This window comes from Eulemur rufifrons, chromosome 7 (genome assembly GCF_041146395.1).
Source record: "Eulemur rufifrons isolate Redbay chromosome 7, OSU_ERuf_1, whole genome shotgun sequence".
Classification (NCBI taxonomy): Eukaryota; Metazoa; Chordata; class Mammalia; order Primates; family Lemuridae; genus Eulemur; species Eulemur rufifrons.
Window position 1 is genome coordinate 107,698,006 of NC_090989.1, and position 22,891 is coordinate 107,720,896.

Below are 22,891 nucleotides of genomic sequence, written 5' to 3' on the forward strand. Positions count from 1 at the left end.
TACTTTCTTATAAGATTATAAACTTTCTCCTTTTTTTCCCCACTAAATTTAATTAGTCCTGTCAGAATATTTTTATGATGGGAAAATACTTACTAGTATAAGGCTGCCACGTTGCCAGGACAGTGTTTTTTGGTGAGAATTCAAGGCAAACTGCCTTTGGGAGGTCGAAGGAGTGCAGTAGTCCCTTGTTAGTGACACTGATAATATTTACTCTGGTTTCAAAAGAAATTACTTCAGCAATGAAATATTGTTTTATAATAGCCAGCACTAACCAAAACATTCATACCTCTTTTCAAATACAGATCACTTCAAGTGTTCATTTTCCATTAAAATCAATTTTCAGTTAGTTCCAGAAATTATCCAGGAAATACCTTAACTAAAAAAAATTATACATTTTACCAAAAGGTCCCTATAGAAGATTAGTGTTGGGAAATAAAATAGAATTAGCAGAAAGACACATGGATGATTCTACCTTCAGCTGAAAGGGAAATGATAAGGCCTTTGAGTGAACACAAAGCTAACCTACAGAGAAGCTGAGGTATATCAAACCAAAGGGAAGGCATAGGTGCTAGAAAGAATAGCAAGAGCACATTTTTAAATTTGAATAAATAGAAGCTATAGCAGCTAGGGAAATCAGTAGGGAAGCTTTTGATGTCTATTAAAATCTCAAAAGCAGTCTCCAAAAGATATGATTATAAGATTTATTATAGTACAATAATGACAAAAATGACTATAATAAAAGCAGTTCCATTTTTTGGATATTTTCTATGTACCAAGCAGTGACCTACCCCCTTTATGTACATTTTCTCATTTAATCCTCATAATGGCCATATAAGTGTCATCATCTCTGTTGAATGGTTTAGAAAAATCAAATGATTTGATGATTTGCCCAAGATCATAATATTGATAAATGCCAGAGCCAAGCTTTGAAATCATTTAGGCCTGACTTGCTTTTATGTACTACACTAAACTCTTTGGGGTTAAAAAAAAACAAAACAAAAAACGAAAAACAATTATACTCCATCTTATTCCAGAAATTGCTGAAAGTAACTTCGTTCTACTTAGGTTTGAGGAAGATACCAAGGTTAGGATAAGCAATAACTGGTAGGAATGAAAGATTTTTGCATATTGTTTAAACACACTCATATATAATTTTTCACAACTTACTAAAAAATAACATTTTAGAATTGCAAGCAGCTTTCTTGTTTTTTGTTGTCATTGATAACCTTTAATTCTTAGTTTAATGAAGGATTTTATTTTAATTAAAAAATACATATTTAAGGAAGAATCAATTAAAGTTTCTGACTCAGCCAGAAACTGAACAAAGACCACAATCAATACACGATACCTGATTCTCTTGCACTCGAACAACAATATGTACCATTGTGGCCACAGCACTTTAAGGAAATAAATGCTAGAAACTGGTGTAGAATATATATATTAAAATAATGGACATAACATATGGGGACACATTAAAAAAGATTTAGAGATGAACCCAAGAGAAGGCTAAGTGGAAATATGAAGTATGAACAATAATTGCCAAGGTAAAAATAGACTTATTCAACAAACTCTAAGCTAGAAGAATAAGGGATAACTTAAAGAAGTAACAATGAAAAGAAGTATGGTATATCCTATTGGGCAGCAAATTTCTATGGACTCATTATTCAAATAGTATAAACTAAAATATGGATTTAAAAAATAAAACTTAAATACCCACAATAGGTTACACCAAAAGAAATAAGACAATTTGAGAATACGTTCTATCTTTAAGGCTGAGATTATAACTGTTAACATTGTGGATAAGACCCTTGGATTCAATAACTTAAAAAAAATTAAAAACGAATAATTTTTTAAATTATAAAAGCTAATTCTGCCAGCTACTTATAGTCATAAAAGGTGAACCACCTAAGTTAACAAAGATTCTCTTTAGTAGATAGTTTTTAAAAATCCTGTGTTTAATCCAATCTTATTTAATAGTTAAAGACAGTACCACTGTCAAGAACATTTAAAATGCACTTTTCATAAGGATGACAGAACTTGAGAAAAAGATCAAAGGAAAAAAAAAGAAAAGAAAATGCACTTTTTGAATGAATGCATACTTTTCTCTCTATAAAAAAACCTAGCACTATTATATGTGGTTAAAAACAATGTAATTTTAAACCAAGCAACAGATATTTGGGTATTTTCTTGGTCTGTGAAATGAAATGTTGTGGTAAGTCTTAGAAAATTAAAAAAGACTAATTTTTTAGTACAATATAAGCATTTAACCAAAATTATTATTCTTTGCAAAACTAATTTTATAATCTGATAATTTTTTAGAATGTTATACTAAACATTCTTTCATATAAATAAGACTAACAGTAGTAAGTACAGTTGTTACTAATTTAACAGCAAAGATAAAAAGTACTAACTCTAAAACAAGCAAAGAGAATTATTTTCTCAGTACAGAACTTAAGAAACGCTAACCAATAACTTTGAGCACTATTTAAAACAACTTAGCTTCTTCAGCATTAAATCAATTTTTTTCACATGTTAATTTTTAATTCTAAGTAACTAGATAACTCAAATCATGGCATAAACACAGATACAAACAATTCTGAAGGTGTTCTTTGTAACACTGAAGATGCCACATTATGACAATAAAAGTTGGACTTTATTAATAACATTCAAATATGTTATTCAAATAATGCCAGTTATGTTTATATTCATGACACACATAAAATATAATGTTATATAAATGAACACTAACTTTTCTCCATTGCCCCAGGCAAACAAGGTCCCATCCTTACTAAAGGTATAGACTTTGCAATTTTTCCCGGATTCTCTGAAAATGGAAAAAAAAAAAAAAGTTTAAATATTAATACTTTTAATAACCAAGAACTTACACAAATTTTAGAAAAAAATGCTTTAGTCTGCCAAAACACTTTTAATCTCTTAAAATGCAATGTTAACAATCACGTAAAGTAAGCTGAAAACTGATTTTATACCAACAGATAAATCTTAAGAAAAAGAACCCTAGGCCGGGCGCAGTGGCTCACGCCTGTAATCCTAGCACTTTGGGAGGCCGAGGCGGGTGGATCGCTCAAGGTCAGGAGTTTGAGACCAGCCTGAGCAAGAGTGAGACCCCGTCTCTACTACAAATAGAAAGAAATTATCTGTCCAACTAAAATATATATATATACACAAAAAATTAGCCGGGCATGGTGACACATGCCTGTAGTCCCAGCTATTCGGGAGGCTGAGGCAGTAGGATCGCTTAAGTTCCAGGAGTTTGAGGTTGCTGTGAGCTAGGCTGACGCCACGGCACTCACTCTAGCCCAGGCAACAAAGCGAGACTCTGTCTCAAAAAAAAAAAAAAAAAAAAAAAGAAAAAGAACCCTTTTGAGTGCATTATAAGTTTGTGTGGAAACCCCCAAATGTAAGTGAATGTAAACGTTACCAGCTATCAGCCCTAATCTTGAGAATGTTGTAGGATTTCAAAACGAGGACTTTGCGGAAAATGCCCCAGACAACCTCCATAACAAAACAATGGTAGATAGACTATCCTCATGTGGCCAAGAAATGCCCCTGGATTTGAAGAACAAAGGTAGACCTTCCATCAATTTCTCATGTGTAGAGATAGAAAGCACAACAAGAGATCTTCCCATTACATAAATGCTGATGCAGTATGCTGTACCAAAGCAGATCTGTGGAAATCAGACTGCTTGGCAATATTCTATCAAGTAATTAAAACCATGAGTACTTTATCTCTCAACTGGAGATGGCCACTATGAATATATCTCTCAGTGATAATGAAAACCCAAATAGAAATGTATATCTGTGTACATGTAGATGTCCATTAGTATCGTCACAACATTAGATGAGAATTTCATGACTGATACATAATTCAAATTACTAAATAACAGCAAATGCACTGAGAACTGACCAATACTTCCCAATTAAGGTGGACATTATCTTTACATTAATTCATCTGAAATGACATGTGCACTTCTCTAATCACACAATGGTAGCTTATACTCAGTTTAAAGTTAATGAAACTATTATTTTTACCTCTTTCTCACATAAATAGCTATGACCAAGATGTTCCCCATCTTATCCTGGTGCAACTCATTTCTGAACCTTAAGGCAGAATTTTATAATTATCCTTATTAAATTCCACCCAGGTTTTGGCCTATCATTCCAGCCTACTGAGATCCACTTAAATCTTGATTTTCTCTTTTTAAAACATTAGTCATTCTTTACGGATTTATGTAATATGTAGATTATAAAACATCGTTTCTAAACTATATAAGAATATTGAATGAGCTCTGAACAAGATCCGGTGGCTCACCAACGGTCCTTCCTTCAAACTAAAATCAATTCATTAATCAGCTGACCTCACTGCCCTTAACCAATGACAATTGTGTCATCATTGTCCAACCTAAAGACTTGATTTCTGAGATTTTTTCCTAAGATCATGTTTACAGTTCTATTTTTCTGATGTGTCTGGAAATTCTGTTCAGAAAGGAAATAAGATAAGCTTGAAACAATTTGTTCTTAGCAAGCTCATTCTGACTCTAATAATCAGCCCCCTTATCTCAATGATTACTAACTGTCCTTTCAGTATATCACTCTAGAACTGTGTTTAGGATTGAAAGCAAGCTTGACCACAGAATCCAGAATTCAATTATTTTCTTTCCCATAATGGAAATTGAGAAATTTTGCCTGTTTCATTTTGGCATAATTTTTTTAAATGAAAAATTTCAAATATACACAAAAATGGAGAAAAAGTATGATAATCCACCCATGTGCCCATCATCAAGCTTAAACAGCTATTAACCCTAAGCCAATTTTACCTACTCTCTGTTATTTTTAATGCCATAATATTTTAAAGCAAAACCCAGATGTCATTATCATTTTATTCTATAATTCAGTATGCATCTCTAACTGATGAGGATTTTTAAAAAAACATAATCACCACCATGCCACTTCATCTCATGAAATTAACTCCTTATTATCATCTAATAGCCAGTATCTGGATTGAATATCCAGGTTTAAAAGCTCCCCAGGTCATTCTAGTGTGCAGCCAAATTTGAGAACCATTCATCTAAAAGTGATTAAATTCAGAGTTTTTTCAAAACATTTTTAGCCTTCAAAGAAGATAAGTACCACATACGTTCCCACTGCAACTTACCAGGAAGCGCACAGTATCTCTTAGTTCTACTGAGATTGTACTAGATTCAGTCAAGTGCCTTCTTGGATCCATTTAATCCTTTCTGCTGCCAAACCTCACCTATTCAACGAAGAGAACTGGCCACCTCAACTAATGACACTGGTTGTCTCAGACTCTCTAGGAGTAAGAGCCATACTTCAGCATGGTTTCCATCATGCCCACTGCATGGGAGAGCAAGGAGAGGAGCTCCATCACTCAGATTGAACCCAAACAGGATAAAAAACTCTGGCTGCAGATAAATGTCTTATCCTTCCTCCCCACAACAGGTTGGTTTTCAGGTTCAATGGTTCCACACAGCCTCCCTGGAGAAAATCTGCACACGTGACCAAGCAACTCAGCTATATTTTGGAGATCTGTGGTCAGCTCAGTGCGTCCCCATTATATTTGCTTTTACTCCTTCCCTGCCTCACTTCCCTTTGTCCCCTCACTCCTGCTGTCTTGGGACTGCACACCCCAATCAAGTGTAGTACATAACTTTGCCACAAACTCTGTTTTCTAGAGTAGTGCTTCTAAAACATGAAAGTACATAAAAATCATGTCAGGACCTGGTTAAAATACAGATTCTGAGTAAGTTGGGTAGGGCCTGGGATGCATTTCAGTACTGGCTCACAGGTGATGTCAACATGGCTGGTTTGGGGCCCATACTTCCCATAGCAAGGCTCTAGAGAACTGGGCCTAATAAAGATTGGTCAATAGATACAGATGATGTCAGCCTGATTATAAAGTTCCCCATCAACAGTCATCAACGGCTCATGTAATGGTTTCAGAATCTTTGATGATCATCTGCCCAGATCAGCAGTTCTTAAACTGGGGACCCTGGTCTTGCACCATCAGCATCACCGAGGAATTTGTTAAAAATGCAAATTATTTGGCCCCATTGCTTATCTAATGAATCAGAAAATTTGAGGAGGGAGCTGCAATCAGTGTTTTAACAAGCTTTTCAGATGATTCTTGGTACAGTTCAAGAACCACTGGCCCAGATCCATGATTTCTTTAGGTTTATAAAATGATGATTGTCTAATCCCATCAGCCCTACATTTATTAACTGGAATTCTTCAATAAAAATATTTTCCTCATCAACTATTTGGTTACTCTGAAAGACAGTTTCTATGGGGAAAATAAGATAAATACTTGATTCCTTCCCTTTATTTATCAATTTTCAAAGTAATGAGCAACGATTCCATTAACCATCAAGGCTGAACAATAGGTTTGGAGGAAAGATCTTTCTGCTTTGTTTTGTTTTTGAGCATTTATACATTTGACATGCTTTATCCTTTTAGTTATAATTCTTAATGCTCAAAGTGTCCCATCTTAGATTGGTGTGAACTCCCTTCAAATTGACTCCTATGACCTTTTAACAAAACCCCGTAAGTATTTTATAGCTTCCTTGTTTCCTGATACAAAATGTCCTTAACTCCGTATGTACATTTTCTGTCCTAGGTCTAGAGTTGATCAATTCTTCAAGGAATTAGTTTCTTTTAGTGAGGAATGATAGAGATCGCAATCTGTGAGGCAGGGGTATTCATTGCTACTGGCCTTTTCCGTAGACAGAAATAGGAAATATAAATGTTTTTAAGGAAAAGAAATCACGAATTCATATTGATACAGGAAAGTTTACTTCCTTACTCTTATGCTGAAAAATCTTGATTCCTAATGATGTTAATATAATTGCTTATTTACTTTATCCTATAACAGAGTTAAATGACAATATCAATTTTCAGTTAACAATAAACCTGGATGCTTTTAAGAATTTTACGGGTCTTCATATGATGTGCCACCAACTTGATATAAAGCTGGGATCACTTGTTTCAGTTTCCTATTTTAATTATTTTTATTTTTTAACTTAAAACAATTACATGGGCCAAAGTCAAAACTATATATACTTAAGTTCATTCATAGACATATCCCCTGAATCTTGTTAACTCTCTCTCCCCTATCTGCAAGCATTTTTACTAGTTTTTGGTTTACTCTTCGGTTATTTCTTTTTGGGAAAAATATATCTAGCTAGCTCTGTATTATGCACATACAGTCATATTTCCTTCTTTTCTTATACCCTTTTCATTCTCTGATTTCACAAAGATTACTGGTAGTGGTTTGGCTATAAAATTTGCATCTTTGTCTCACTCCGTAAGATAAAACTATTATAAACTAAAGGCTTGAACTCAATTATCTAGTGTCAAGATCATTGTCCTTGACAGAGAATACGTATTCTTTTCATGTTCTGTTAATATTATATATGTTCCAAGAAACTAGTTTATCTGTTCTTTTTCTTTCTTGTTCAAAATATACCCAAAACAAAAACAGTTTAGAATATACTGTATGTTCCTCATAATACCACTTAACAAAATAAACCATACCTTGGAAACACTGTGCTTTCTGTAAAATGTGGTGGTCCATTTACCATGTATAGTCCTTCTGATCCTCGGACTGAAGAAATAAAATGGAAAGAACCACCATTACTTTGTTAATAGAGACTCAGTTATCACAAATGTTTTTTAAAAGCTTTAGTCAAAACATTAATAAAATCATTAAATATTTCACTGAACTACAGAATGTTAGCATTAAAAGGCCATACTTTCTTACCCTAGTACATAAAATCAAATAATTGCTGAGAAACAAACATAAATTTTACAAGTGTAAACTCAAAACTTTAACTGTCACCAGTGAAAGAAAGGCAGCTGTGGTACAGTAGAAAGGACATGAACTCAGAGGCAGACCTGGGTTTGTAACTGCCTGTGGAACCTTGGATACATCACTACCTCTGAATCTGTGCCCTAATCTATAAAATGGAACTATTACAACACAAGATAGCTATATGCTTTATATAAAAAAATAATATTAAAATATAGTATATATTTATAGCTCTTGGAAATGTAAGGCATTATTAATATATTTACTATTTCTCCAACTAAAAGAACAAGTGGAATGAGACACTCATTTATTAAGCTCCCAATGACAGTAATATCCTGAAAAATTAAGTGAAAACAAAGTTCAAGATTAAATAATTAAAATATCTATAGAACTAGACTATACTTTTTAAATGGCTGAATTAGATACTTTTAAAGCTGGCCCAAATAAATTGACTCATTTATTCAACAAATACTTACTGGATTAAAAAAAAAAAAAAACCACACACACACACACACACACACACACACACAAAAACCCTACCTCCTAAGTCCTGTGTTGAGCACTGGAGATACAATAGGAAAGAAAATCAGGCTTGTCTCTGACTTCATTGAACTTAGCAGACAGTAATACAATATAATTCCAAATATATGGAATTGTATAACTGTGTTTAGTGCTACAAACATATATGGTACCAAAGAGTGTAAAATAGAGAGTTTTGACCTAAAAATAGAAGGTTAGGGAAAGTGCCCTTGAGTAAGTGATTTGTACATTGAGATCTAAAGAATGAATAGCAACTAACAAGCAAAGAGAACAGTAATGAGTTCAAAAACTCCATGGTAAGAGAAATGGCCGAGCATCAGAAGAATTGAAAAAAGGCCTGTGTGACTAGAAGAAAATGAAGCTGGAAAAGAAAATAGAGCTCATAACAAGAAGGATATTGAGGCCTATGTTAAGCAATGTTGGTCTGTTTCCTAAGAATGGTGGAAATCCTCTAGAGTTTTAGGCAGATTGTTAAAATGCAAGATTTGCATTTTGAAAAAGTTAATCTGGTACAGTGTAGACAATGAACTGGAGTGGACTATTAAGTGTGGATGTGGAGAAAATATTCAAGATGCTTCCACAGTAGTTTCATAAGAGAGATTAGGGAAACTTGAACTGGGGTTGGGCAGTGGAGATGGAAAGCAATAAATGAGTATGTAATACATAGGTGAGAAAACTAACAAAACTTAAAAAATTGATGATGAGTTGCTATTTCATCAGGCAGAATTTTTTTATTTTTATTTTTTAGAGATGGGGGTCTCGTTATGTTGTCCAGGCTGGTCTCGAACTCCTGGGCTCAAGCAATCCTCCTGTCTCAGCCTCCCAAGTAGCTAGGACTATAGGCAAGTACCACCACACTGGGCTTCATTAGTTAGACTTCTTACTAGCAGCAACAGTATAAGGGCTGAAGAGATGAAAACGTTTTACTAAGGGTCCTGGCTACCATTACACCTGCTTCCTTTTCTGCCAGTTATTCACAAACCTCCCACCCTTTTCCTGGTTATTGGGAAAGCAGCAGAGTTGGTAAATAGGGGCCACCCTGCCTGGGTGCTCCAACTCTGATCTCTATTTCCTTTCCCTTCTCAAAAACTGTTAAGAGACAGTTCTCAAAACACTGATATTCTACTTGAGAATTAACTAGCTCAAATTTCAGGTATCCTATGATCTCAAAGTAAATAATCTAAAGTTAGAACAAAAGTAAAAGAACCACTAATGAACAAGATGAAACCTATGTCCTCATGGAGCCTCCCTCTAGTGGAGAGATGGAAAATAAATAGGTAAACACACATAATTGAATAATGAGCTTCTCGCTAGACATCCACAAGTATATTAATGGATGTCATGTTTTCTCATATGCAAAATACTGGGCTGAGCTAGTTTGGGAAAGCAGTTGCCCCTGGGAATAGTTTACCTGTAAACAGAACTATGCCTATACCAAAACCCAAACTCCTTACACCAATGGCCTACAAGGCTCTACATGATATAGCCTCTGCATAGCTCTACTGTATGCTAGGCATCAGGGATGAAGGGAAAAAAAAAAAAAAAAAAAGAATCCATCACTGCACTTGAGATAGTGATTTCAAAGAAGCTCAGCCTATTGCTACAGCTGGAATGAAACACTGAAGATAATCCATTCTAAAAATCTCTAATGACATTTATAAAACATCTTGTGCCAGAAAATGTTCTCCTAGATTTAAACACTATAAAGTTTAATTCTTAGCACTAAAATTCTCTTACCATACAGGCAAAGTAGTGCCATTTCTCATTACCAAATCAATAATCTATTGCAATACCAAGTATGACACATTACAATTTAGAATAGAAAAGGCCATTTTCTCTTAATACTATAATTAAGATTTTAACAGACATTTGAGGGATTAATAAAAAATGAATTTCTCAAGTGAGGGAGTTCATAATTATCAGATTACATTTTATTCCTACATTACACAAAAGGTTGTCACCATGAGGACCCTTTCACAAGCTGCTGGTGCAAGTAAACACACTTAAGAGCTCTCTTAGAATTCACACACAGGTCTAGGATAGCAAAATGGCATATGGTTAATATAGCCCCAATGAAACTGCAGTATGAATAGAAAAGGCTGATGCAATCAAACCATGTTCTGTTACCTTAACTGCTGGCCCCAAGAACATATGCCTAAACTGACTGGCAAAAAAGAAAAAGAAAAAAGCTTTTACCCAGTTCATTTCAGCTTCCTGTGTTCTCCTGAAACTTTTAACTAGTAGCCTTGGTCCTCCATATTTGATTTTGCTGTTATCACTAACCACTATGTTTACTTGGGGAAAATTCAAAGTTTTTGTACATTACTTAAGTGGCAGCTATGCCCCAGAATCCACAAAAGTAGACTTTTTGGCTACAGCAGTGAGAACTTTCATGGTATACAGGGCAACCAGTAGAAGGTTTTCCTTTTCTAAAATTTGTATTTCTTATCCATTTCCCAAACTAAAAAGGTAGAAGACCCCAAAGGAATGGGCGAAGAAAATCCATTTAACCCACACTTTTTCACACATTCACCCTAACCTTTTTCCTTTTGAGACGGGATCTTGTCTTATCACTCAGGCTGGAATGCAGTGGCATGATCACAGCTTGCTGCTGCCTCAAATTCCTGGACTTAAGTGATCCTCCTGTCTCAGCCTCCCCAGTAGCTGGGACTACAGGTGTGTACCACCATGTCCAGCTAATTTTTTAAAACATTTTTTGTAGAGATGGGATTTTGCTATGTTGCTCAGGCTGCTCGTTAACTTCTGGCCTCAAGCGGTCCTTTCACGTCAGCTCCTCAAAATGCTGAGATTACAGGCATAAGCTACTGCGCACAGCCTAATAGCCCAAAATCTCAGAAGGCAACAGAAAAGTCAGTGTGAAAATTGCCATGTCTTTCTTGCTCAAATAACATCCAAGCCTCATGTGGCCTCTAATTCCTCGTTTTAGTATGTTTCTGGAAAAGGAAAATCCTGCTTTTCAACATGTACATGTTGAAATAAAGAAAACTTTTAAAAACAAAATCCAAAGGTTACTGTAAGGCTGGTGGCAGGCACCCCTCCCTTCCCTAATGAAAAAAGAAGAAGTCCCTCCTATCCCTCAATACCCGCCCCAAAGCTGCAACAAAGAAATTCCTTACTCCTCACGCAGACATCTCCTGGCCGAAGAAGCTCCCATCTCCCAGTCCTAAGAACCTACATAAACCCACTCAGACTTCTGGGCGGGGCAGCTTCTCTAGTTCCACTCGTGGGACTGTGAGGCTCGCCCGGGTCCCTCTCTTGGGGACTCGTTACCCCTACCCGGGAGCACTCCAATAAAGCCTCTTTACTTATCCCTTTCAACTCTGCTCATCTTTCTTTCTCTGGCGCCGGCTACTTCAAAGAAACCTTACAGCTACATTTCCAATAATTCCAGTTATATAACATTCTTGAAATGATAAGATTATCATGATACCAGACAGAGTGGCTGTAAAAGGTAGAGCTGGAAGAAGCATCTAACTATATAGAAGGGTTGCACAAAAGTTTTTTGGTGGATGGAGTTCTATATTCTAATAGCAGTAGTTGTATGTGATAAAATTTCTTAGTATTTTGGTTACACACACACACACACACACACACACGTAAAATCTGAATAAGGACTGTAGTTTAGTAAATACTATTGTACCAGTGTCAATTTCCTGTTTTCGATAATGTACTACATTTATATAAGATGTTATGATTAGAGAAAATCGGGTGAAAAGTGCACAGAACTCTCTTTACTGTTTTTGCAACTTCTGTGATTCTTAAATTATATCAAAATGAAAAGCTTTTAAAAATCATTTTTGGTAATGTTTTGTTCACAATTTAACAAGAAATTAAACCAATGGCAAGTTAAAGTTTTCTACATTGGGTTTTACTTGGGAATACTGGACAAAAGTATAGAGTTATAAAATCAAATACTGAATAGACTTAAGATTTTTGTACTAAGGTAAAAACATTTCAAGAGACAAAAATATATACCAAAGCTACTATGAAGGCTGATAATATTGATGGTCCTCCATTAAATTAGACAACCTTCCTTGTACATGATACTTTCTGATAGATATGTCAGTCTTAGGGTATCAATTGAAGTAATTACCAATTGAATTCATAATAAAAATCATATTGGGTCATTATAGTTTTGTTCATAAATATAAATCACTATTTAAAACAAGTATTTTATTCCATACCTCCCTATAGAGAAGCCTAACTAGGAGAAAGTGCCACAACACATTTTGCACCTCTAAGATACTTTACTAGATTTAATCAGTTTATACAGCTTCCTTATACAAATCTGGTTTTTTTTTTCTTTTCTTTTTTTTTTTTTTTTAAAAAAAAGTGCGTGGTCTGTTCTGTTCAAACACTGTTGAAGCAAGAGACAGATCCACAGGACCGCTGAACGCGCTGCCTCAAATCTGAATAAATGTATAAACAAAGTTTATTAGGAGAAACACAAAATCAGGTCCATACCAGAACATAAACTGTTCTGCAAGTTAATAAAAGCAAAAATAAATATGGACTAAAAACAAACTCTTTTCAATACACATACAAATTTGTTCTACATGTAACTTTTTAATGAGGAATCCATTTTAATTAGAAATGTCTGAATGTGAAACAGTGAATATAATGTACAGTTAGCTTAATACAGTGCATTCAGACTTGGTGTGATTCCTTAATTATTTTCTCCTTTAATCAAAGGGTATTAGTAATACGTTCTATTAGAAAAAACTAGAATGCAAGTAATTCCTTTCATTACAACAACAAATAAATGCCAGAGTTTCACACAGTAACTGTTTAAAAACAATAATTGAAGTTGTATTACACAGTATCTTTTCTAAATTTACTAGTCTTTTTAAAGACTCATCTACTATTTATTGCTCCAGGTTTGAGTTGGAATGAGAAAAACACTGGGGTATCACAAACAAGGGTCCTATGTCAGGGGTACAGTAATCTTTAAAATATGATACTTTTCCTAAACCTTACATTTCCTGAACTACATATCAGTTTAGGAAAATGTCTCAATTTTGATAAATTATCTTGACGACCTCAACTAGGAAAGCTGATTAGACAACATGAATTTCATGTAATGAACATTGTTGTTTTACATGCCTGGCATCCAGCTCCTCTTCTTTAAGAGACACTAAGCTTTTGTGAACTATCTAGGAGTTAAAATATAATTTGGTCCTGACCATCTGACTAAAAGTTGGCTGATGCAAAGATGAACAGGAACCAAGCAAAGTCACAGACAGCTAGCCTTGAGACTCTTGCTGAGACTACTGGCAAAAAATGTGCTCTTTCCTTTAGAGCTACTGGACTAGCTGAATGTTAGACTGAGAATGAATTTAATCTAGAAGAAAGCAAGGATCTAGGGATGAAGAAAAACAGATTTTTGAGGCACGTCAGTACCTGCATATGGCAATATTGAAGCTTTTAGGTTACATGAGTTAAAAAAAAAAAAAAATCCCCTTTTCATTTGCTTTGGCTTTTTTGTCATTTCTAATTAGAGCCATGAGTAATAAAATTTACTGGATAATCTCCAAATTATTCACAGCTCTAAAATCCCATCAGTCTATGTTTAACAAAAGACTATGGAAGTAAAATAATCTATTGTTGAGTGAAATATCTACATTAAGAACATTTAAAAAATTAAGCAGTGTATTTTAGTGAAAGAAAAATGGACCATGGAGTTGAATGATGTGAATACATATAATCCTGACCTTGCCAATTTGCAGGGTGTATCTGACCACAATCTCTCAGGATCTCTAAGAATATGAGGGGTAGACTGAATAGATAACCTTTAAGCTCTTACAAAGCCCTTGATTTTAAGCACTGCAAGAAAATAGCCATCTTTGGTTAATTTGACTATAAAGTAGCAATCCTTTGTTAATTTATTTCTCCATTAAACATTTATTGAGAGTACCTACTGTTTACCAGGCACTGTATTAGGTACTGAGAAGACAGAGATGAATAAGACCCTCCCCTGACATCAAGGGGCTCACAGTCTAGCAGAGGAGAAAAACAACTGAACATCTAGAATATTATCCTATGTGATAAGTGGAAAAAAATTCAATTATACATGAGGTACAAAAATAGACTGTGGAGTGACTGATCTAGCAAGAATGAGGAAAGGCTTCACAGAACAATGGTGTCTGATATGAATTTTAACAAATGAAAAGAAGTTTGTCAACTCAACAAGAGGAACAGAATACTCCTAGGCTGAAGAAATAGATTATTCGAAGGGATTTTACAGGCAGGTCAGTATTGATGGAACACAAAATAAGATGTGCTGGCAAGGAAATAAATGAGTGTCAAGAGCTATTCAAGGATTATAAAGGTTCCCTATGCTATGTTACACAGGATGGAATTTACCCTGTAAGCAGTGAGGAACCACTGCAAGTATTTGAAAAGTTTATCAGATTTTAAAATATACTAATTTTTTATTAGAGTTCAAATAAGCATTTAGTATTCAAAAATTGTGAATAACATAAGCTACCTTCATGAATCTAGAGAAAAAATTCATTTAATTATGCCTTTGAAACATATCTAGCAGATTATAGTCATAGTTTAATAAATGACTGATGAATAAACTGTGGTAGATAGATTGAATATGAGTGGGCATGGTGCTTAACACCAAAGGTCTTAAAATTGTAGAATAGCAAAAAGTGCAAAAACTTTTTAAGGTTTCTTTCAAGTCTGGGGGGAACATGATCCCCCTCCTCAAACTGTAAGCAACCTTTCTCGTAATGACTCTTTTCCTCCTATGTAGTTATTATGACTTATTCAAAGTCTTCTTTTCTCTCCCAACTGCCCACTCCTTATTGATACTCATACCCAAAGATTCCCAGGCATACCATAGTCCAGTGTCTTCTTCCCCGGCACTGTCCAATACTAAGTTTATTATCTTCTTCAGCACTACAAACTTTCCGCAGCTTCAACATCTCAGGAGTCCTCTACTAAAACGCTCATAACCATTTCAATATCAAATGTTGCTTGAATATTTCTATCATGCTCACTACTGCTCCCCCAAACCATACCATCATCATTTGAAATCTGCACTACCACAGCTCCACTCTCCTTACTCAGTCCTACAAACCTCTTTAAGGCAGGGAGTACGGAATTCAGAATTACGTAAGTCCAGGTGTACTTAATGTGTGTGGTCATTCTACAGGACTAAAAGATATGTTTACCTTTTGTTCTTATTATAGAGCTAAATGATTTCACAGGGACCCCTGTAACACCAGTATTGCAGACCCAGAGTTCACAAATTCAACTAGCACCTTCTGTTCTTCTCCCCCGTCTTCTATTCCTGCAGAAGGCCAAGTGGCAAGGAAGAATGATGGATGGGTAAAAGGGAGGGGGAATATTGGAGCCCAGGGGCGGAGGCTTCACTTCCGATTGCCACGCGATATCAAGAAAGCCAGAAAGTCTGGCTTCGCAAGGCACAAGAAGAGGTGGATCAGACTCCAAGGCTCCTCAAGTAAGTTCTCAAGGGCAAAGACAGAAAATGAAACTGCTCTGAAGAAACAAGAGTCCCTTGCTCGTTCACAACTTACCTGTCAAGAGCGGCCTGGACGGCGCCATATCGTCCCGTGTGAGAGTTCACGAGGGCCGAACCCGGCCCCTACACGTCTCCTCAAGCGTGGAGACTGCGAGTTGGTGTTTCCGGGGCCACCAGCCTCGGGGCCGATTCACTTCCGGTTGCGGAGAGAAGCGGAAAGAAGCCCGAACGCGCACGCGCAGCACTGGGGCAATACTTTACAGAGCTTGGGAGGGCTGGACTAGAGCGAGTGAGCTTGCTTTTGCCGTCCCTCTTCAGCGGGCGGAGCCCGCACTTCCGCGGGGCGGAGCCCGCCTAGTGCTGACGTTGGCAGCCGAACCCGAAGTAGTTCGAGGCGGCGGGCTGCACCGTCCGGTTGTGTTGCGTTTCCTTCCTCTTTCACTCCACGCTCCCGGCAGCGGCGCGAGGGCGTCCCGGCGGCCTGCTGTCTTCCTCCCGCGCACCCTCCTAGCTCGGCTGGTCAGTCCGGCATCGTCAGTCAGTCGGCAGCCCGCGCCCCGCTAGCGCTCAGTCCCCGCGCTCGCCGCGCCCAGGCCCTTCGGCTGTAGCTAGTGCCCGGCCTGATAGCCTCCGCGCTCCGGTGGCGCGGGCACCCGGAGCGGAGCCTCGCAGCGGCTCGAGGATCGGCGAGCGTGCGAGTGGGAGGGGTGGTCGGGGCAAGTGGTGGCGCCGCGAAAATGGTTGCCAAACAGCGGATCCGTATGGCCAACGAGAAGCACAGCAAGAACATCACCCAGCGCGGCAACGTCGCCAAGACCTCGGTAAGGAAAGAGCGGGCGCCCCTCTCCGTTCCACAGCTGGGGCTGAGTCCCGGGCCCTGGGGCCGCGTCGAGTTTTCTGCCGCAGACCCGGCCGAAGCTGGGCTCCGGGTGCCGTGGAGGGCTGCCCGAGGCTGCGAGCTGGACGCTAAGTCGGGGGGCTTGGGAACGGAGGGAAAACCTGTGAGGTGAGGGAGGCCTGGCGACGCGACCTGGCCCGGGGTGCAGGCTGTGGAAGCCTGGGTCCGAGTGGTTTCTCTGCATCTGAACGGTGGATTTTCGCTTTTGCAGAGAAATGCCCCCGAAGAGAAGGCGTCTGTAGGACCCTGGTTATTGGCTCTCTTCATTTTTGTTGTTTGTGGCTCTGGTAAGTGTCCTGGGGGGCTCCCGTCGGGTAGAGAGGCTTGGGTGAAGGTTTTGGGATGACGTGGTGACCGATCAGTGGTGAGTCCCACCTGCGTAGTTCTCATTCCACCTGCCAGAAGCGCCATATAATTCTGTTTTGTATGAACCAAATTACTTGTCCCACATATGCACAGAGGGTGGTGCTCCAGAAACTTCTCCCAGCTTGATTTGTGCTCACAGGAGATCAGAAAGGAGGTCAGGTCCTTGGTAATAATCAAGTTGGAAGAAATTTAATACCAAACACACAAGCAAAAAACTCACGGAATGAGAATTTAGAATGTAATGCAACTACATTATCAGTGCCTTTGCAAAGAAACTTAAACACATCACGAACATATGGAGTTAGAACTTGATTTAACATGTACTAAAACCTAATGTCTTTTTGTCAAAACTGGGTATGTTTTATGGAATAAAGCTTGTGCAAAGAATGGGTTTACTGTAGAGGAAACATACCTGATTGACAATTTAACGTATGAAACAAATGTTTTTAAATTAATAAAAAAAATTTGACATGTGGTAAGAAAAATTAGTTGTCTGGGCAGTCTGTTACAGTAATAGACATTTGCTTCTGCAAATGAGTTACAAAATGTCTTTCCTCTCTTCGTTTATTATCTTAATATGCAAGCTGTTAAAACTGAAGTAGATGTTTCTGTTTTCCACATTGTAAAGTTACTGAGATTTCTGTTTAACATTTCACTTTGCCTTTCTCCTGAACTTACCAATAGGAAGCTTTCCTGATAAATGGCCAAGAGCCAAGTAGTTTATATAACCTAAAGATGATTGAATTTCAGCTTTGTGAGAATGAGGAAACATGCATATATTATAGGCCAGACCTTAAAAAGATGCTTAATTATTTAGGGATAAACCAAAAATAACTCTGTGCTAGAAAAACCTATTTGCTTTGGTGCTTTAAGTTCTTTCTAAAAATGATTAGTTATCTGCAAACCTCACTTGGACACTTAGACATAAAGTTCAGGGAAACTGAGATTTACAAAAATAACTTAGGGGCATTTAATTGTTTATTACGATAGGCTTGTCTTCACTTATTACAATGAAGTTAGGTAGCATTTACAAATGTAAGAGTATCCTTGGATTCTTCAACTACCTTTATAAATATTTGCCAGTTGGCAGACCTATTTTATTCAAAGCTTATTTTAATATTTGCTCTTTCTCTTTACAGCAATTTTCCAGATTATTCAAAGTATCAGGATGGGCATGTGAAGTGACTGACCTTAAGATGTTTCCATTCTCCTGTGAATTTTAACTTGAACTCATTCCTGATGTTTGATACCCTGGTTAAAAACAATTCAGTAAAGCATCCTGCCTCAGAATAACTTTCCTATCATCCTTCATGTGTCATTCCAAGGTTTCTTCATGAGTCATTCCAAGTTTTCTAGTCCATACCACAGTGCCTTGCAAAAACACCACATGAATAAAGCAATAAAATTTGATTGTTAAGCTACAGTAGTGGACCCTACTTATTTAGTCAGTAAAAAGTAAGATTTTTATGTGGTTATTGAAATAGTATGCGGAATGGGCAATTAGATTAAATCTGTGTAGACAGTGTCTAGATTTTGTTAACCCTAATGTGTAACTGCAGTTAGCTTAATTTAAAATTTAGAGTCTTGTGATTTTTATATAGCTAGGCACTTTATTACTCTCTCTTGAATTCAAAGCACACTCCTTTATAGGGTCATGTAACTGTCCTGTAATAAGGTGCTTATAAATGGAACAACTACATAGTTAGCCTAGTTTTACCACAACTTTCAGCATCTAGAAATTTTAAAAAGCTTCTAAATGCCTAATATAAAGGGAGATGCTTATAGCCACAACATCTATTTTAACAATATAGTTTCTGTTGTACTACCTTGGATTTTGCATGAGTGAGTATAGTAACCTAAGATGCCATTAAAAAAAAAAATTGGTTGAGCATTTTGTAACTTAATCAGTCACTGAGGTTTCACTAAAAGCTTTCATGATGGAGTGAAGTTAATCTGGGAAGGTTTGCTTATGTCACATTGATTTTTACCAGAATTATTTTAATATATCAAAGGGATTTACTATGCTAGACAAAATTTTAGGGAAAAATACTACTAAAAATGAATGTCTCATCAGGACATGCTGTTGAGTCCAGCATGCCATAAGACATCTTAGCATGTTAATAGCACTTTTAATAGCAACAAGGCACATCAACTAAAAAGTTATGCTTAGTTTGGAAATATTTTTCCTAGATTTATAATTGAAATGCCATTAAGGTATTAGATACATCAGTGACATTTGGAATTAAATGGATTTACTGATAAGGATCAATCTTTAGTCTTCCCTTTGTTGTATGATTTTTATAGGTTATGATTGATCAAATTTTCTTTTACTGATGGTAAGAGTGAGGGTGATAGGGCAGGTTTTGAGTTTTCTAGTTGAAAACTGCAAGTATTGGCTATTTATATACTTAGCCATAACTTGATGAAAAAAAGCCTGAGCAGTGTTTATGTAGTAATGAATTGGAAAAAGAAAGCTGCTTATGTTTGCTTTGTTAATTGCCTCAGGATATCTCTTTTAAAATAAGCTGTTTTAAGAGGAACAGAAGGGAAATCTACCTAGTCTATAACACAGTATGAACCTCATAGAGGGTTTCTGATACCCTCAAATATGGAGAAGAGTAAGGGAGAGAAGTGGTTAAGGATGGTTGAGAACTTAACTATTTTGGAATAGGAAAGGAATCAGCTGACCTTGGGCCAGCAGGTTTTTAACCGAATTGTTACCTGCCCTTCTCGCCCAGTAAATCAACCCCTGTACTTGTTTCCCTCTTTGAAACAAGCGTCTTGGTTAACTAATGCTATTTTATTGTAACTTTAAAAATGAAAGTTATTTCTCTAAATTTATAGCAGGTGCCTTATTCTTTGCTTCGAGTCAAACCATTCCATATCAGAATTTTCCTTGATTTACTATAGATAATTGGCTTCAAGGTGTTTTTTGTTTTTGTTTTTTAATGTACAATGTTTTTGATTAATTTGACTGTTAAATTGCTATAGCCGGCAATCATTTTGCATATGTAAAATTGCATTCCCTTTGTATTTCATGTGTAATTTACCAATGGAGTACATTTTATATTCAGGTTGGATTATGCATGTTTGGATAAACAAAAGCTGTGTTTTATTTGACTTCTCCTTTAAAAATAAAGTTCCCGGAATATTTGATGCTTATCTTCTAAAAGAAAATGATTTTATAGACTTACTTGAGTGTACTTTTTATAGTTAATAGCAAATGATTGTAAAGAATGCCTAGTATTACGTTGTACTTAAGTTAAAAGAAATAGTACCCAGAGGCACAGATGTAAGGTTTTATAACTGAAAATGGGTAGTAAGAAAAAAATATGTAAAAAGCACAATGAATTAAATTTTCTCCACTTAGGATTTACTCATCTCATTGTTATCCAAGTCAGGTTCAAGGAAAAAGCACAATTCTTTGATCTCCCTTTCCCAGTTGAATTTTATATATGACGTAGTGTTGAGCACAGTATGAGAATAAATATTTTGTTGGAGTTGTCTACATTATCCAATTACTCTTTGTGGTTTAGCTCTAACATTTCAAGGAGTTGTCAGTTATTTCATTGTATCTGTTGGTTGTATATAATGTTGCTCAAAATAATTAAGTGGGCTTCCAAAATAAGTACAGATTTTCATTGTAACAGGATACATTGTAATGGGCTTTGACTTACATTAAAGAAATGTATATACTCAACTGCAGGGCCATGTCTCTTCTCACTGAGGTTGCTGGAATTCTGTTGACACAAAGGACTTCTTATATAGAGGTGGATTATGTTCTTGGGCTCAGTAGCAGATTCACTAGCAAAACTTTATTGTATTTAAACATCTGTGAAATTTAGAGCATCATTAAATTCTCCATTTAGAAATTGTTCTTAAGTTTGATTTCCCTTTACCTACCTTTAAGTTAGTTTTTTGATTTATTGTTTTCAATGCAAACCCTAATTTCAAGAGGTAGAAGTTGGCTTCAACAGCAAACTCTACATCACTCCCTTAGAGAAGCATTTTCTGTCTAAACTTAGTTTCATTCTAGCTACTTGTACTGCTTTATTTTCAAGTTGAATTAGGATAACATGTCCTTATTTGGAAAGAGTACTAACAAGCAATAAAAGGCTAGAAATTAAACTGAAGGGAAAGAATTAACTATGTAGACTTAGAGAACTCAAATATGTCACAGAATTCATATATATCACAGAAACATAAGATAGGACATAGGAAATTTAGTCCAACTGCTTCAATTAATGGATAAATAAAACTGTGCATTTATTCAATGAATATTGAGTAACTTATGTGTCAGATAGGGAGCTGTGAATACATAGAGCCCCAGCACTCAAGTATCTTTCAATCTGGTGGAGTGGGAACAGACAATAAATGAAAGCATGATCATAATTGCGATAAGTATTTCAAAGGAAAAGTAAAACCAGTTAAATCAGGTTTTTTGTTTGGTTTTGTTTTTTGCCATTTAACTAATTGAAGTAAAGCAGAAATTAGAACTGGAGTTTCTTGACTCATTGTACTCTATAGAAATCATAAGAATGATTGCAAAACTTAGAACACTTCTGTTTTCATGATGAGTCCTTTCCGACTTCTTTTACAAAAGTTCTTCAGTTTTTTTCAACTTGCCAATTTAAGGAAGAATAAAAGGAATTTGTCCTTTTATGGGTGCAATTTCTTTTGAAAATGAACTCAAGTAACAAATTTACTATTGGTGTTTACAGCACAAAAATGCAACGATCAAACCAGTAATGTTACCACTGTGACATATTCAAGATTACATTTTTAAAAATTATTTTGCTACAATTTTGTTTTAAAATTTTTTATCTGTGACATTGGAAAATCTAAAAATTATTTTTATCCTGATTCAAGCAGCAGAGACAGAAAAAATTATTTTAAAAATTATTTTTAAAAATAAGTAGTCCAGTAGTCCAAAAAATGCAATAATGTGCTCTCCATAGATACTTTTTATAAGAAAAGTTCAGTGACTAAACCATGTATGAATTCTTTTCCAGTGTGCAAATTTCTACTTTGGGATGCAGATAAAATTAGAACAAATCTATAAATTTAAGTAATTAAAACTATGATGTCCATATCATTAAATGGACTAATAACAAGTTTTTCTTTTTTTCTGTTATGGAGAAAGCCTCTCAAACAGGAGAGGGAGAATAATTGATTTTGACTGAAATAATTGATTTAGGAACTTTAGAAATGATCTTGATTGGCCCCTTTATTTTACATTTGAGGAAATTATGGCCTAGAAAGATTATCTTTCCCAAATACCAATGAACCACTAGCAGAACAAGGATTAGAAAACTGATTTGTAAAGACTAGAATGGCTCTTTTGTATGTTGAGTGCCAAGGAATTATGATTCTTTAAGAATGTCTCCTTTAACTTCACAGATTATGTATTAATCTCATTAAACCCCAAGAGTTTTCCATGGAGGTAAAATCTAAAGATTTGTTAAACTTCGATAGCTTACCACTGCCGTTGAGGTGAAATAATTCTTTATCCTTGATTTTTCAGAGCACTTCACAACCTACCTTTTCAGCCTTGTCCCCACAGCTTCCCTCTATAGAACTGTTCTAGCTCAAATTTTCCAGATACCTTTACTTTGTTTTTGCTCATTTCCCATACATTACAATACTACCTACCCTTCAGATCCAGTTTTAATTTCACCTCCTCTGAAACGTTTTCCCCTGCCATGGGAGTCAGAAACACTTTCTTTGGGAT

The 22,891-nt window shown here is 36.1% G+C and overlaps 2 protein-coding genes across 5 annotated transcripts in view; one reads left to right on the forward strand and one right to left on the reverse strand.

Annotated features, from left to right (window-relative positions):
* The window catches only part of EIF2A (eukaryotic translation initiation factor 2A), a 34,866-nt gene extending 18,817 nt beyond the window's left edge, over positions 1-16,049 (reverse strand). For 2 of the 4 annotated variants that reach the window (XM_069473088.1, XM_069473085.1), the window contains exons 1-4: positions 15,952-16,049; positions 7,570-7,639; positions 2,750-2,824; positions 94-212 (exon numbers count right to left, since the gene is read on the reverse strand). In XM_069473088.1, the coding sequence (XP_069329189.1) occupies positions 94-212; positions 2,750-2,824; positions 7,570-7,639; positions 15,952-15,979 (292 nt within the window). In that variant the 5' untranslated portion in view covers positions 15,980-16,049. The remainder of the gene's footprint in view (positions 1-93; positions 213-2,749; positions 2,825-7,569; positions 7,640-15,951) is intronic. The other 2 variants (XM_069473086.1, XM_069473087.1) reach the window with 2 other exon arrangements.
* A 215-nt stretch (positions 16,050-16,264) lies between these two features.
* Positions 16,265-20,962, forward strand: SERP1 (stress associated endoplasmic reticulum protein 1). The gene is made up of 3 exons (XM_069473090.1): positions 16,265-16,717; positions 17,006-17,081; positions 18,300-20,962. The coding sequence occupies exons 1-3, from the start codon at positions 16,634-16,636 to the stop codon at positions 18,338-18,340; spliced, it is 201 nt and encodes a 66-aa protein (XP_069329191.1). The 5' UTR covers positions 16,265-16,633; the 3' UTR covers positions 18,341-20,962.
* The last annotated feature ends 1,929 nt before the right edge of the window (positions 20,963-22,891 follow it).